At 44.6% G+C, this 17,464-nt stretch overlaps 1 protein-coding gene across 2 annotated transcripts in view; it reads left to right on the top strand.

Annotated features, from left to right (window-relative positions):
- The window catches only part of SUCLG2 (succinate-CoA ligase GDP-forming subunit beta), a 732,334-nt gene that overhangs the window by 266,520 nt on the left and 448,350 nt on the right, over positions 1 to 17,464 (top strand). For both annotated transcript variants that reach the window (XM_069643788.1, XM_069643789.1), the window contains exon 5: positions 8,260 to 8,412. In XM_069643788.1, the coding sequence (XP_069499889.1) occupies positions 8,260 to 8,412 (153 nt within the window). The remainder of the gene's footprint in view (positions 1 to 8,259; positions 8,413 to 17,464) is intronic.

Here is a 17,464-nt window from a genome sequence, read left to right as displayed (position 1 = left end):
AAAATCAATAAATGCTACATACAAGGATGTTTTCTGCAGCAGCATTCTTTTTTTAAACCCCCCCCCCCAGCAAAAAAGCATTTAAAGACGTGCCTGTACCTGTGACAAACCCGGATTGGTGTTGATAAAAACTGGAGCTTTCTCTCACCCATTGCAGACATTCCTTCAAGATGGTTAAGGCAAACAATTTTCCTGGTGCATTAATATGGGCGATAGGTCTGTAACTCGCCGGCAGTGCGCGATCGCCTTTCTTGAAAATTGGTACCACGATTGACTTGCACCAGGACTTTGGAACATACCTCCTCTCAATCACCTGTTGGAACAATAATATTTCTGCCCAGCTCTCAGGATGTAATTTGAACATTACATTTGATAGGCCGTCTGGCGCTGGGGCTCTCGAATTGCTACATCTAGAAATAAGATCTAGAATAGAATTTTCATCAAACTGTAATGCCCATTCCACCACTTGATTATATTCCCAAATCGATTGAGCGGACCCCGGAAGAGCAAACAACTTCTTAAAATGCCCAACCGAAACCGCATCCACAATCGTATTTGGAGCGGGAGCTGCTGTATCCCATCAATATTCAATAGGGGCCAAATTTACGCAGAACTTTTATTAGAGATGGTGGCCAGCATTAGTTCAGCATCCTGCTGTGCCATTTTACTTTTATGGCCCCCCAACCAATTCTTAAATATTTGTTCCAGTTTCTTAGTCTTCCCCCAGTGGTTAGCCAAATTGGATTTAGATAAGGCCCTTAAAGCTGCTCTGAATGTGCATTTTTTTCCGGTAAACCATGCTGTCATACATATGTTTATGTTTAAAAGTTATCCGCCTATTCATCGAATTTGTATATGAAAACAACCTCGAGGCTGGAACATAGTTGTCAATACAAGTTCCTTAATTTGGCCCACTTTAAAAAAAGACCAACTTCCAAATGGGACTTCAAGTGGCCCAGGGCCTGATCTGACTATCTCAGCCGATTCCTGCCGCTGTTAACTTCAAACTTTGGAGTATATAATTTGCATTCCTGCCTGATCAAATGGATCAACCAATCAGCCTGAAAAATATGATTGTCACTGGCTTCGATTGCAATTACTCTATACGCCTCAATCAAGGGGAAGATATTAGCCGTTACAAATACGAAATCCAATGTGGCAACTTGAGTTCCCCTATGCCAGGTAGGCTGCGGGGGGGATATCTGCCTAATATTAACGTTACTCATAATGAACCCTCACTCCTCCATTAAGGAAAGCCATAAGGCAACCCTTTTGGTGAGCATCGGATACACCCCCAGCTGTAGTAGATTCCAGGTTTCCTGTCAAAATACATCTGCAGTTTAGGTCACCTGCAATAATGATAGCCAAAATAGCGGGATCTGAACAGTAAGCATCTAAAAGATCTTCCACTGCATCTAGAAACTACTCATTAGAGAGAGCTGCCATATTCCAGTAAGCATTAATCAATGCAAAGGTACCTAATTATTTTAAATGAGCAGAGGTCCAAACCAATTTAGTAGTAAATAAATATGGATTTGGAGCTTTCCAGTCTTAACAGCTGCATAGTGCTATCATTCCTCATATCCATTCACAGGCCCGAAAAAGGGCGACATTTAGCATTCTGTAAAGCTAGAGAAGCAACAATCAAATACCCCTGCAAAACAGGTACAGAAGTGAGCCAGGACTCTTGTAGCATGAACACATCTAGCTTGACCAAACCATTGTCCAACCCAGAAGGTGCTTAAATCCTCTAGTGTTCCAAGTACCCATAGCCCATTTAACTGGGCCCACCCTCTGCTCCAGTTAACTCGGGTTAGCTATGGGGGCCAGTGCTCCTGGAAGCCACGTCCAGTTATCCACGTTTTGCTGACCCGAGGGCCGCCTTCTCATTTCTGTCACTCTTTGAATCCCCTTGCTTGTATAAAGACGGTATTCGGGCAAAAGACCTTTTTCTAAAAATCGATTATATAAAAAAAAAGATTGATTTAGAAAGATAGCTCTGTGAACACACAGAGCAGTCTTTCTAAATCAATCTGTCAGCCCCTGCGATGCACACGAATGTGCGCAGGGGCTGATGGGCACAGCGAGTCCAAGGGGATGAGCCGCGGGAGTCACAGTTAAGTGTATGGATGTGTGTGTGTGTAAGAAAAGTGGTGTGTATGCGGTGGGGCAGCAGGATCAAAGAGGGAACTTGGGGGTTGGGGGGAGGGGAGTTGGAGAGGGGCAAGATGTGAAACCACCCACAAATTAAAAAAAAGCCTCAGGCATTCTGAGGGCCGCACGAAAAGGAGTGAAATGAAAGTCTTTTTTATATGCGACCTTCAGAAAGCGTAAAAATGATATAGAACCAGTGGCCTTCATGGGCAGATAATTCATGTATTTATTGTGCATTTGTAAGGCGCTTATACAACAAGTAAATTGTGTTTCAAGGCGTCCACAGGGCAACCGGGAGGGAACATGGGAGTAAAATTAGATGCAACACCGTAAGATAAATGTGGACCTACTAGGCCTTGTGAGCAAATGGGTAAATCGTCAAATCAAAACCAGATCCATTTACTGGAGCCTATTCCATAATGGATTTTAAAAATACCTCCCTACTGCCTTCTAGCGCATCATAACCCACAGGTAACATATATTGGCTGCATTAGATGGAACGTTTGCCACTGTTCCTGAGGGAATAGGCAGCAATACCCTGTCCAAACAATTCACTCCAATAAACTCCACCTGATCGATATATCTCGACAGGATTGAACGAAGGACAGGTATAAATCAAGCAAAGAATGCTGCTCCATTCAGCGCAAAGTTATGATTTTTAGCCGCACTCTTTCCAGCAAAAGAAATGTAACAGAGGCCTGCACGGCTGAGGTGAAGGAATGGGTAGTTGAATTTAAGGACATACAATCATCATTCCCTCGTAGGCACCCTTTAGATGTTAACACATTGCCCTCCCGGTTGTCGTGACTTTGTCGGTTCCCACAACCCCCCGATATTACACTCATAACTGGAGCTAGTTCATCGAATTTCCTTGCTTTCTCTTCCCGGCAACCGCCAAGGCCCTTGTTGGGCAGCTGTTTCGAAAGCACCCCTGCTCTTTTCTGTTCTACAGTCAGTAATAACTATGGGGCTGGCAGGTTAGAAGCACCCCCCTCTTTCAGTATTTCTGGGGCTGTACTCACTTGAGGCATCTGTAGAGAAGTACAAACAACCTCTGGGCATTGCCTTCCCTCAGATGGACCAACCAGGTACCTAGACCCACATTCATGGTACCAGATTCAATAGTTTGCTCGGGCAAAATTGAAATAGATGGAACTGAGGCCAAAGGAACATTAATGTTAACACAAGACAAATTCTGGGCTTTTGATTTCTGGGGGTGTGGAACTCCTGAAAATATTCCTAGCCGACCCTGAGAGTGCCAGGAAGTCCTCTATGATTGAGATTTTAGAATTAATTTGTGTCAAACCTGCTTGCTCATTAAATTTTACATTCATAGCGTCAAACAAGTTAATTTAAGGGCATCCACACCAGGTCTAAACTTGGCATCGACCCTCCCCCGGCCATCTGTCTGTTGGAAGAAAGACCCAATGAATGTCTCTGGGCAGGATTGACAAAGTACACTTAGGAGTCCAAAGAACTTTATGAAGAATCATGGACAAATATTTGGGGAAGCTGATAGGGGGATCTCTTCCATGACTTCCAGTGAGGACAGGATATGGATCTGCACCTGGGCATGCAAGGGACAACCAGCACTTTAACCCCCTTCTGGGACCCCCTCAACCAAGTGCTTGTCCTGGAAGGCCAAAGGAGTAAGCCTGTATTCTTTACTCAGCCTCCTTCAGGGTACCTCTTATCCCATCGATCATGGGAAATCCTCCATTGCCTGCACCTCTCCAGCAAAGTCATATCTGTAATGTCTTGAGCGATTAATGGCTACAAAGGGGGTGAATACATCTCGCTTTCCATTCCATTGCACCGGCAACAACGGGTACGTTCAAAATGTCCCTTTTTGATGAATTATCAACAGCACCCCCCCAAAGCCAGGGGTGAGGAGTCCACTGGCGCCTTACTCCGAAGTGTGTAGGACCTAATATTAGTTAGTATATATTATTAACAGACAAATGAAAATCAAAACAGCATTGCATGTCGGCTTATGTCCTCAAAACTCCACTTTCCATCAGGTGGTGCAGTGAAGGCAGACTGCTGCAAAACTGTGACAAGCTCTGAAATGTAGCCGCTGACTCAAATTGTCCCGCAGATTATAACGACTCTGCCAAGACGATCTTTAATTCAAACTAATAATCCGGTTATCTTGTATCTCAAACTCCACTCCTTGGCGTGACCTTGATTGTGTACTACTACACAGTACGAAAAAGCATTGTCCAACTAAATAATCTTGATGACCATATGACTGGAGAAAAATGTAACTTGATTAAACATTTTCTAAAATATGTAACGATTAACATTATAATATATTAGTACCCGGTGGGGGGGGGGGGTTGGGCAGCCTCTCAGCCAATGAAAAGACTCTGAACGGGGGAATTACCAGTTGTAATCCTACCCATGTGCCAAGCTGCCTTACGGCTGGAGGCCACCATCTTCCCCCGCCGGGGTATGAGGTAAGTGTGGTCTCACTACCCATACCCCTCACCCTCTCTGCTCCCCCCTCACCTTACCCTTCTCCCCTCCTTCATAGAATTCCCTCCTCACCCCTAACCCCCATTTACCTTTTTTAAAGTCAATTTGGAGAGCAGACGCGCTGGGTGCGCAGCGTGTCCGCTCCTGATCTGCGACAGGCTGTCGTGAAAAGGAAGAAGGGACTACACGTAGTCTCTTCTCTCCTTTCCATGGCCATTTTTTTGTTGAATTTTTTTAATTGGCGCCATGGAAAGGGAGAAGGGACTACATGTAGTCCCTTCTCCTGTTTCCACAGCGGCCATTTTTTTTGTTTACTTTTTTCAATGGCTGCCATGGAAAGGGAAAACTGACTTGTCTTTTCTTGATTCTTTTATCTCTGATACTCTTGATGTACTTGCCCCTGACATGAGGATTCATTTGAAGCCATGTACAAATCCTGGTATGACTCTGACCTAGCTACACTCAAACGTAAGTGTAGGGCGGCTGAGAGGAAATGGAGGGCTTCTTGTTCATCTTCTGACAAACTGGCCTGTCGCCTGCTCCAACAGCAATACCGACTCTCTATGCTCATCAAGAAGAGAGCCCATATTCAAGCCTGTGTCTCTGCGGCATCTAACAACTCGGCCGAACTATTTGAAATCTGCAATGAGCTGGCCAACCCTGATCCGGTCTCTCCCCCTCCTATTGCCTCCCAGGATCTTTGTAATGCCCCTGCTTCTCACTTTATTTAAAAAACACAGGACATCCTGTCTGCCCTCTCCTCCCATCCTCCTCCCCTCCACTCTCTGCCTGTGCTTGCTGACCCTCCTTCAGCCACCCCCCAACCTCTTTCTCATCCTTTTCACTTTTCTCCCCTGATGAGGCCGCTAGACAAGTCCGATCTATGAAAGCTTTGTCAAAACAGGTTCATCATTGTTCTTCTAAAGCCTTCAAGGACCGCGTTGATTCTCTCGCTCTGGCCCTTGCCGATTTCTGTAACCTCTCCTTTGCCTCTGTAATCTTCCCATCTCTACTGAAGCACTCTTGTACATCTTCTTCACAAGAAACCCACAGCTGATCCTTCTTGTCCGGCTAACTCTCTAGTGCACACTCATATCAAGAAACTCACAGCTGGCCATTCTTGCATGGCACACTATCGCCCGATCTCCATCACTCCTTTTCTGGAAAAAATCTTGGAAAAGCTGGCTATCTCTCAGCTCAACCTTCACTCCGATTCTGTTGGCTGTCTCCATGACCACCAGTCTGGCTTCAGTGTTGCCAGAAGCACAGGAACTGCTCTCCTGAACATCCGTGAAGATCTGCTCTCCAACCTTGACTCTAACATTCCCTCTGTTCTCATCCTTTTCGATCTCTCCTCTGCCTTCGACACAGTCAACCATACCATCCTGCTCAACCATCTCCGTGATAACCTGGGTATCGCCGTTCAGGCTCTGGCCTGGCTGACCTTTCCTCTCTGATCGACCCTCCCAGGTCCTTCCTTGCTTTCATCTATTTTCCTCTCTACCTTTGGTGTGTCTCAGGGGGTCTAACCTCTCGCCCTGGCTGTTCAAACAATATCGGGCAATTCTCGCTCACTGCATTTCCATTCTTTGCTCAAATTTCCAGTGCTACACTGACGACACTGAACTCACTTTCAGGCTGCCCTCGGCCACCCCCCCCGACCCCCCTTCTCTCATCTCTGATTGCCTAATTGCCATTCAGCATTGGTGCGCCGCCACCATTCTTGGTTTGAATGCCAGTAAGACGAAGATCTTTCTCATTGGCACACCTTCACCATCCTTTCCCCCTCACACTCTGCCTGGCCTCACTTGGCCCTCCTCCTATCCTCACCTGTGAGGTTAAGAACATCGGGGTCATCTTTGACTCCACACTTTCCTTCTCTGTCCACATCTCTGATGTCTCTAAAAAGTCTAACTTCCTACTGTACCTCCTCAGAGGTACTCTTCCTTCCCTCTCCTTCCCCCAGAAGCTCACTGTCTCTCAAGATCTGGTTCTCTCTAGGTTGGACTATTGTAACAGCCTCTTTCTAAATCTACCTGCCTCTACTCTCTGCCCTCTGCAACTAATCCAGAACAGGACTGCAAGACTTGTCCTTGGCCTCAAGCCCTGGGATCGTATCTCTCCAGCTCTGAAATCTCTCCATTGGCTCCCAGTGGATGCAAGGATTAAATTCAAAATGCTTTGCATTGTACACAAGGCTTTCTGGGGCCTGGGTCCAAAATACCTTCAGCTATCCCTCCGCAAATATCTCCCCTCTCATTCTCTTCGCTCCTCTACCTCGAACTCCCTCAGGGTTAGTCGTTTTTCAAAGAAACGAGCTGGGGTTAGATCTCTGTCCTTGGCTGAGGCCTCCCTCTGGAACAGCCTCCCTGCCACTCTAAAACTTGGAGAGCCATCTCTGGTTCCAGAAGCACATTAAGACCTTCCTCTGTCCTCCTGTCTTCTCTCTCCCTCTCCCCTGCTGATCTGTTCTCTCTCGGCACCGTGCAGCTGGTCACCCTCTGTCCTCCGGGCCCAGGTACCTGCTCACCCTGCCACTCTACCGCACTGCCTCCGGGCCACCCCTTGCACTGAGCTCTGTATCTGCACCCCTACAGTCCCCGCCCCCCCCCCCCTTCCCTTATCAGACCTACCGTGTCTGCTGCCTTAAACCCAGCACTTGCCACTTGCTGGCTGCACTACCACTATTATTTATTTGTTTTTCTCCTTTGCTCCACTCCCCCTCTGACCCCCTTTTCCATGCACTTTTCCCATCTCCCTCGCGCATTCTGTGTCACTGGGCCTTGTAAGATCATTGTTTGTTTCTCCCCTGTTCCCCTCCCCTGTCGCGCTCTGAATCACTTGTGTACGAGCGCTTTATAAATAAAATATATCATATTATCCTATAATTCCCTGGCAGCCATTTAAAAAATTGTTTAAAATAAATCTGTTCCGGAGCGTTTCGGAACTGAAAAATGTTTTTAGTACCCCGCTCTTATGCGCCGGGGTACTAATAGCAATGACCAACTCGCAGTGGGGGGGGGGATTACCACCTCAGGTAATGCCCCGTGCCTTTAACTATGGGCCACCCGGGGCATTACCTGAAGTGGTAATGCCCCCCCCCTTGCTCGGGGCTTATTACTTAAAGATGTGTAACTGCATTGTTATTACCATTATTATTATTTTTTCCTTCTCGCTCCGCACTCTCCTTTTGTTCCCCCTTCCCCCCTCTACCCTGCACTTACACGTTCTCAATGTCACTGGGCCTAGTAAGATCGTTGTTTTTGTTCTTCCCTGTTCCCTTTACCTGCCTGGTCGCGCTCTGAAACACTTGTGTATGAGCGCGAGAGTAATAAAATATCAATCAATCAACAGACCTTTAAATTAATGTTAATTGTATTGAAAATCTTAATCTTCATTCACTCCGTTTATGAAGATAACTCTTTATCCTTCAGAAAGTCTTTGTTTTCGGCATTGTTTGTTGGCACCATGTGTTGATTGCTGCTACTTTAAGTCACTAATGTGAACAAACTAAAGACGGTTTGTGCCATTTTACACTGTTTTCCATTTCACCGATTGCTGACGTCTAATTTTGCGAAAGCGAATTCCTGCACAACTTCCAGTTTATATTGTTTCTTTTGCATTTAGGTGATGGTTGCTGAAGCATTGGATATTGCAAGGGAAACCTACTTGGCAATATTGATGGACAGAGCCTGTAATGGACCGGTTTTGGTTGGGAGCCCACAAGGAGGTGTTGACATTGAAGAAGTGGCAGCTAACAGTCCAGAACTTATCTTCAAGGTAGTTCAATGTTTTATACGTCAGTTTTGTTGTTTATTGATCTTTTTATGCATGAGTGTCCACTAATAAAAAAGCCAGGAATATTGTTGGTTTTGGTTATTCAGTGTATTTTTAAAACTAAATGACTGCGTCATCCTAGGATTAACCCAAAAGTAGAATATTTTGTTGAGTATTCTTGCAGTTCCACTTACATATTTTCATTAAATAACAGTGTTACAATATTCAGAATGGGGACTATTCCATGTTGGTTATGGAGCTCCTTTGGTCAAAAGCAGGGGGAAACAAACTTTTCTATGTAAAGTGATTAAATGTGAAAACCTGTATCTGGTTGACTTTCAAATATAGCACCCTGAATATTTTTGTAGCTTATTACTTTGAATTCCGTGAAGGCGAGAGAGAGCGAGAATGTGTGTGACAGTTATATCAGCTAAGCCATATATGCCACAGTGTCACCCAGTAGCCATCCCTGGAAATTAATCTCCAGTTCAGAGCCTCAGAGTAATGTTTTCAGCTATGCAAATAAGCTCAGCAGCATTCCCAGGGATGGCCTCTGGATGCGCCAGTGTCATATTGACTTAGCATAAATGGCAAAGTCTACTCTCATATTTCAGGTAAATGCGCATCTTCATTCTTTTTTCAAACCCACTGTGCACTGCTAAAACTAACATCCAGGACATCAAAGATGATCTCACAAATGTCATGGCCCAGACAATATGGCCACTGCCCATGACCACAGGCTATACCTCAGTCACCAAAGGTCGTGCGAGTTATGGTTGCTTAGCTTACCATAACTGGTGAATTTCTGAGGTTTTTCGTTTTTACTTGTAACCATAACGTCCCTTTAACTGTTTGTTTTTTTCAGTGAATTGCATAGGTTTTTATTAGTGCAACTTAACCATAACGTCCCTTTAACAAAGTTTTGCCAATGAATTTCATAGGTTACCTGCGCATGCTAATTTCCGACAACTTACGAATATCATACTTATCCCAATATAGCAACATTTTTCTCCAATTTACAAAGTTTCACCTTAAAACTCTGCCATTTCCCATCATCTAGCATCTTCTTTAACACTTCTATTTTAACACTACACTTTTACAGCTTTTATCACTGTTTTTGTGTCCGTCAACATTCTCAAACGTCTGACGTCATTGCAAACTTTCCAGACAGTGTCACATGACCGTGCACGCGGCATGATGGCGTGTTCGCGAGCACATCCGCATTTCGCGATCGGGCCTATGCTTCGCGGACAGTTCGGAACTGCATTTTCTACTGATCTAGTAATTTCAAGCTCAAAATGTTCCCCTTGCACAGCTCCTACACCTATTCTTACTCATTATCCGTTAACAATCTAGTACAGAGCACATACTTGGGAGAATATTAGCAAAACTGCTCTTTATCTTAAAAATTGCATCAGCTATTGCCATCCCTCCTCCCCAAGATTCACCACCACCACCAGCTGGAGGACCGATACAAAAGAAAGCACAGTACTTTCAAACACAATGAAGAAGACCAAGAAGATGAGGTAGAGGAAGTGCCTTCCTCAACCCTACTACTTCCAACACTATGAGAGAATCATGAGTGTGGCAGTTCTTTACCACTGTTGGGAATGTACCAAAGGCTAAAGCTACCAAAGTGAAATGGACGGATCCCAATGTTGTACTCGGTTGCGGACTACCTTGACAGTACTCCTACGGGGTCACCTCCATGCGCCGCCACACCCAATCCAACTACTGCAATGATTTCAGGAAGGCTGTTACTTTCTTAGCAAGTAGTAGGCTGTGTTCCTCCTCTTACTCAACCAGTACTGTAACCACACAGTCTACTTCTGTGGGACACAAAATCCCACCAGGTTCCTTGCAAGCAATAAGAAAGGCTGTTGATCCATATCTTTCGAAGACAACAGTCCTCTGTATATACTGCAACACACCACTCTGCAGGGCATAGCAATTTTAAGTGCTTTTGAAGTTGTAATCAAGGAGCATGAGAAACACTGCTCCCTGACTTAGATGGAACACACGCGCAACATCTTCCCCTGTCCATCTTCCCTTCCATATTAGTGCTTGGTGCCTCTTCCCTCATGTCCCTCCCCAACTTACGTTCTAACCTCTCCTGCAAAAACATTGTAATAAAAAAACAGCAAACATAAGGTCCCTTTAGGAACTCCCTTTCACAGTTAAATTTTTTTTTAAATAGAACTAAAAATTAAATCTCATAGACTCCATATACTTTACATTTCTCAGTTAAGTACATAGACTCAATAACATTTTTCCAACATTTCCATTAGCATTTTTTGTTACGCTAATGGGAATAATATGTCGTACATCCCCCGTTCCAGGGACTGGAACGATGGATAACTGCCGCCAGCTCAGGTTATCGGCCCAAGCAAAGCCAGGGCAGATAACGAGGGCTCCGGACAGTTATCACCCGTTCCAGCCCCTGCAATAGGTCATGAAGGCCATTAGCACCCCGGGTTGCTAAAGCGTTAACCCCGGGTGCTAAAAAAAATGATTTTCCTTCCTACACTGGGACGCTCACGCTGTCCCACTGTAGGAAGGAAAATCCTTTTCCAAGATGGCCACCATGGAGAGGGGGGGGTTCCGTATAGAGCCGCTCTTCCCTTTCCATGGCAGCTTGCAGAAGGTAGAGAGAGAACCCTATGACCATATTGCCACAAGCACCTTATTTTTTCCCTTTCAAACCTATCTCAATTTCGAAAAACTTTACCACATAGCCGGTCCCTGGTGGGCATAGCCACTTTATCCCCATTGGTCGTCCTCATGGTCATGGCCAGTAGCTAGATTGTCCGGGTCATGACCTTATGCCGTGACCCATCCTATCTGGCCACAGCCCATGGCCACAGGCTATACCTCAGTCACCAAAGGCATATCACTGTTCATTTGTACAAGCATTATGACACTTGTAAAAAAAATAAAACACTGACACATTTGCAAAACCATGCTTTCTGGTCCTTGTCAATGCTCCTTAAATGAGTTTGCTGGAAATCCGCCCATGTTTTATTTTTTCAAAAGTGTCAAAATGTATGTACATACAATAGTTGTATAACTTAGCCCCCACTTGACAAAATCCAATCGGACTTTACACAAACATTCAAGGTTAGGTCTCTAATCAGTCTGTAAACCTTTGTCCACATTTGTCAAACTGCAACAAAGTTATAAGCCATCTAAAAATGTTGAGACCCCCTCTATAATTTAGCCCCCTCTTGACAGAATCCCACCAATCTTCCCATTTTTTTTTTAAATATTTTGATCTAATATCATTTTGCAACCTTTTGTGCAGAGTCGTCAAATGGCACCACACATAAGCCTTTACAATGTTTGGATACCCCTCTCTAATTGTGTTCCCTCTTGAATAAACAGCACCACTTTTTCCATTCAGAATCAGGTCTAGAATGCTATTTCCTGCAGTTTCATTGAGTGGCGCCAAGTTCTAAGCCATCCAAAAACTGCTTTTCACCAACCCTGTAATGCACAAATAAGCATAGATGGCTCCCACCCCTGAACATCTCAGATGTTCTCGGACATCACAGGACTGCCACGGACTGTTTGCGGACATCAAACTCCCATTTCTTGCCTTTTCAAGGCCATATCTCATACCATCCTCACCCCCTCAGCTCTCCAGAGATTGTTTCATTAGTTTGGCAAGTGCAGTGTTGTGTTTTTAAAATGATTTTACTGCAGTGTTCTCGGACAACTGCCGCTGTCTGCAAATCCAACATGGAGGGCGTTTCCATAAATCTGACACCAAGTTTTTTATTGACCAACCAGCGGGTGTGCCCGTTTTCTGCAGAAATCACGCCGCCCTCTGAGCCAATAGGATGCCCGTCCGCTGAACGAACGGGGAAGTGGGTCCGTGGAACAAACCCAGATAGGATACATTTCTTTTTACCTACTTTTTGGACGGATTTAGACCAATTTTATGAAAATCACGCTAAGTCCTGAGGACCAAAGGGCTGAGGATATCCCCGTTTGCTGTGGCGAGTGTTATTTTCAACCAGGTGGAGAGGAGAGGAAAACTGAGGTGCGTGTGCCTGTACCTTTAATTCACCACCTGACCTGGTCACCTGACCTTAGTCAAACATGTACTTAAGGCCGCCTCTTCCGCCCTTGTGGCGCTAAGCCCCGAGGACCAAAGGGCTGAGGATATCGCTGTTTGCTGTTTGGTGAGTGGCGCAAAGCGCAAGGCAAATAATCGGACGATATTAGTCTGTAAGAAATGGATCCATCTAATCTCAGTACATCTAATGTGCTGCTAAGAACTAGAGCTCAAGTAAGACAAACAGCAAACTTAGAAGTTCTGCAGGCGAAAAAATCGAAAACCAAAAAAGTAAGTCAATACTTTTCCTGTGGGTCAGCAACTGACAATATTGACTTAGCTGAAGATGCATCTGTAACGCCGCTGGAAGATGTGTTTGAACCCCTGAAAACACTGGATGTTGTCCTATCACCTATTTGTGGCACGTTCATGCCCCTTAGCTTACATGCGCAGGCTATTTCAAGCCCTCTGTCCCCACTGCCCCCTCCCCTTCCGTTGCAAGTAAAACAAGTAGAGGGGGACGGGGGCTTGGTCTCAACGTTTTCAAACCAAGTGAAGAGGACCAACAAAAAACCAATTTGAATAATATGAAGAACATAAAGTCAAGTGGTATGGAGATAGAAGAGAACAGTAATATCGACCTTGATTCGCGGGTTGGCCGGGCCGATGTGCCGCTGTCGCCGAGTGGCGCGGAGACCGCCGCCTCGACGGGTGTTGTGCCTGTATACGAGGACGCTACCGAGGAGTGGAGAATGGAGGATGCCACAAAATCCCCTGCCGTGGCGGCCGTTGATGACGTTGGCGGGCTGGGCCAGGGGGCGTGGCCGGTGGTCGCGGGCGAGCCCGGCGCCGCTGTGGGGATCGTGAGTGAGGCGGGGAACGTGCATAGCCTGGTGGATTTGGCAGACTCTGCAGTGGGCTCTGCTTCGCTTCCTCCCCCTGAGTGTAATATGAGGCTAACCGCTTCGCCCAGCGGGACAGGTGGCGCGGGCGATGGACACGGAAACACTGTAAGTACAACTACCGATTCTCTCATGTCGCTGAGCAATCCTGTAAATGCCTCGCTGTGTGATTCTTTTGCCGCCCCTCAAAACGCTAGGAGCCCCATTTATGCTTCACAGCCACAGAGACCCCCCTTAAGGATTCTAGCCTGAAGACAACATTGCATAGTGATAATACACAGATTATTCAAAATGCTACAGGAAATGGTTTACTAATCAATGACAAAAGAAACTCGTTAGAGGTAGTCTCTGCAGTCCTACAGAACCTAATAAGTTTAAACAAATCCAGATCTTGTAACCGGTCGGATGTATCTGATCTACCTCATGAGTTATTATCCAAAGCCCCACAGAAAAGGACTTGTATGAGTGTCACTGACTCAAATCCATATGGGGAATTGGTAATTATAAAAGAAGTAAACCATGCGTGACTGAGTCTTCTGATAGTTTTGAACCGTCACAAGAGGGAAATGTGGCCGATTCGCAGAAAAGATTGCCTATTCCACCCAAGACTGGTCAGTCCAGCAACAAGAGACGTTACATATTGGAAGTGAAAGCTCAATTTGTGAAGAGACATCTGACGATTCTGATACGTCGGACTCTTCGATTGATGACCGTCCGTTTCCTAAGATTAAGAGGGAAGGTACATGCTCTAGACACATTCCACGTAAGTTAGAGGGGAGAGTGGAATGTGATCGGCCAGCTCCTTTTGTTCATGGGCCCTCTAATGATCTTTTAATAGCTCTTACATCGGCAATGTCAATTTCTCTCACACCCTTCATGAAGTTATATGAAACCTTAAATGATAACGTGAAGGATGTCACAACTCTACTAGCTCTGATGAATTCAAAATTGGTTCACCTAGAATCAATGCAGGGTAGAGATAGACACAAACAAGAAGGGATGACTCATCAAATTATGGCGGGCATCCTAGCAACAAATGAGGCTAAAAAGAATGATATGATTGACAAAAAGCTGTTTGCAGAGGTTGCAAAAGAAGCCTTGTCCTTATTTCATAAATCACACACAGCCATAGTAAAAAAAAAAAGATGAACTACGGGACGACGGTAACCTGAAAGACTTGGGAAGTAAAGCTTTAGCTGCCAATTCGAATGTTTGCGTAAACTCTTCAAAACTGGCCAAGATGCCTGATCCAAATTTACAGCCCGTCCAACCAGACACGCAATTTCTCCTGCATAGTAAGTCACCAGGAAGTTCAATAATAGAAGTGATTGACATCGCGAATGAGGGGCCTAAAGAAAGCGCTGCTCTGTTGGAAATTGAGGTGCGCAAGCAAAAGCTTGTTGATGAATCACATTCCAAAAACGATTGCTTAGGAAAAGCTCTTGATATTTCGTTTAATACAGCTTTTATGCAAGCAAAAAATGGATCTAATTCTGCCTTAGTGGACCCTCAAATGGCCTCCTGTTCATCTCCACTTAAGAAAATTATAGAAGGGGTTTCTGACCCGCAGAATGTGTCGGTGACAACAGCGAAGTCTGCAGGTCTGTTTCCTATTTTTCAAAGTTTAGATCTAGAAGTGCAACCGACTTCAACTGTGGGTTCAAAGAAAAATAATCCTCTAATGAAAAAGCAAAAGAACATGCCTGCTCGAAAAAAATTGCAACAAAAAGGAGCCCGAAAATTCTTACGGAATTTAAATATGTTTCAAATAGTTGACAAAACTATTTCGACCAGTTTGAAATTAGCGGACACAATAAAGGAGACTGTGCACCTGGAAATAGACGATCCAAAATGTAATGCGATGGAGAGTTTGCCCAACGAAGAGGACTTGGCAATACAAGCGGAATTAATGGATCTATCAGTTTATGAAGACAAGATTGAACTCGATGTTGAACCAGTTAAAACTGTTGCGGAAGTACGCGTCATTCAAGAAGCTGTAGTATCTGCATTGGAAACAAAATCGAGCAGCGATAATAAGATTACATCATTCGAGAAACAAAATTGCACCCCGAATGAGTCACAGAAGGGCGAAGCTCCATTAACCTGTCCAAGACGTGTAGTGAGAGATAGACTGTGCGAGATCCTTCCGCCAGTTGTAGAGGAGAAGGAAGAGGGTAGAGTGCCAAGGAGTCCGGAATTCATGACACTACAAGCTAAAGGAGCAAGACAAAGGATACAAGGCCAGTTGAAAGCACAAAATACTGTCGACTCAAGTCAGTGCAACTTATATGAGGGGTACCTTGAGAAAGAATTGGGATCAGACGCGAAAACACCTCTTGATGCCAAAGTAGAAATGTTTCAGAAATCGGACTTATTTAAGCCCAAAATGTTAGCGCAAAATTTGAAAAACAAGAACAGGATGCCTGCCGGACAAACAGCAGAGCCATCGTTGCTGATTAAATTAATGTTAGAGCGACTGGAGGGCTCGGATAAACTTATTCTGAACAGAACTAATGTGCTACGACTACTTCATCATGTACCCCGTCTTCGCTCTTTGGAGTCGAAAGATCTGAAAATTATTGAATTCCCAGAGGAAAGGTGCACCGATAAGGTGATTTTACATCTAAACTCTAATCTAATCGCAAATGTAATTTTGGATGCAAATGAAGAGCTGTTATCAATGGGCTTCGACACTTATAAAGTGAGGGACCCGGAACGACGCGAAAAAGAAGAGATGTTAAATCAGCCACGAGAAGCTTGGCCCTCTAATAAGTGTACCTCTAAACCTTTTGAAGTGGCGAGAAAGTTGGATCAAAGTGAGAAAACCTGGCGATCCTCGTCCGACCTGAATGGTCTAACTAGCAGTGCGCATTCAGCCGCTTCGCCTCCCCAAAGTTTTGTGGCGGTTGCAGAGGTCATGAGCTTCAGAAGAAGTTCAATGGAAAGAATTAAGATTACTATAGATAATGAGAGACAAACTGAAAAATCCTCCTTGATAAAAACAAGCACTCAAAGAGAACATGTCCCCGGAGAAGACTGGAACTGGATGGCCTCGTCACTAAATGCAAATTTGAACAGCTAATGCCCGAAGCTTAATGTGGATCAAGAATGCTCTTTTGCCTCATGGAATACGCGTGGTTTTTCACATCTCTTAAATAATAACTGGGCACACGAGTTACAACTAATCTGTTTACAAGAAACCTGGATCTGTGAATTACCAACAATCACAGACTATGAATGTGCAATCAATCCAGCCATAAAGGCAGAAAAGGGCTGCCCAGTAGCAGGTCTCCTAACATTGATTAAAAGGTCATCGGGATACCGGTTGCAGAACTCGACGAACTATACGCCCTACATCCAAGTCTGTGAGTTACGCAAAACTGCCGCTCCCTTAAAACTTTCCGACATGATGTATATTATCAACTTATATTAGAATCACCAACGGACTGGGTCACTTCCATTTATTGATCAGGTTACCGCAATTCTCGATAATTTGTTGGAATCAAACCGTGGAAGTGCTTTGATAGTTTGTGGCGACTTAAACATTGATTTTTTTAATCCCCAGTGTCCCGCCAAAGGTCATTTGTCAAAATTATGGTTAGAAGAAATGGAAGTAAGAGGACTCTCAATGCTAAATGGTCGAATGCAAGGTGACATACCGGCTAAGCCCACGTGGCAGCAGGAAGGTCAAAGTTCCATCATTGATTGTATTTTTGTTTCTGACACGCTGCATGGAAAAATTAAGACCATGAAAGTTCGTTCCATGAAGAATAGCGATCATGAAATGCTAGAATTACGATTTCAAGACTCACAAAGTCCGCAAATCAAAAAGTGGAAAACTAAATTCACAGTGGAAACAAATCGTCTTTGTCTAAAATTGGAAGAACACAACGTGGCTAAGATATGTAAACAACTCAAGTCGAAGCCAGACGAGATTGAATATATGCCAATTTTATCTCAATTTAAAACCAAAAATATTGGTCTGAAAAACTGGTCTTTCGTGAACAAACATAGTTTTGATCTTATGGTAAAACAACGAAAAAGAACAATGCAAGCTGAAATTCGAAAAAATAATAAAGGCCCAAAGAGTGAAATA

Source organism: Ambystoma mexicanum, chromosome 2p, assembly GCF_040938575.1.
Source record: "Ambystoma mexicanum isolate Mex_15411 chromosome 2p, UKY_AmexF1_1, whole genome shotgun sequence".
NCBI classification, from domain to species: Eukaryota; Metazoa; Chordata; class Amphibia; order Caudata; family Ambystomatidae; genus Ambystoma; species Ambystoma mexicanum.
This window is presented reverse-complemented; position numbering and strand designations above follow the sequence as displayed.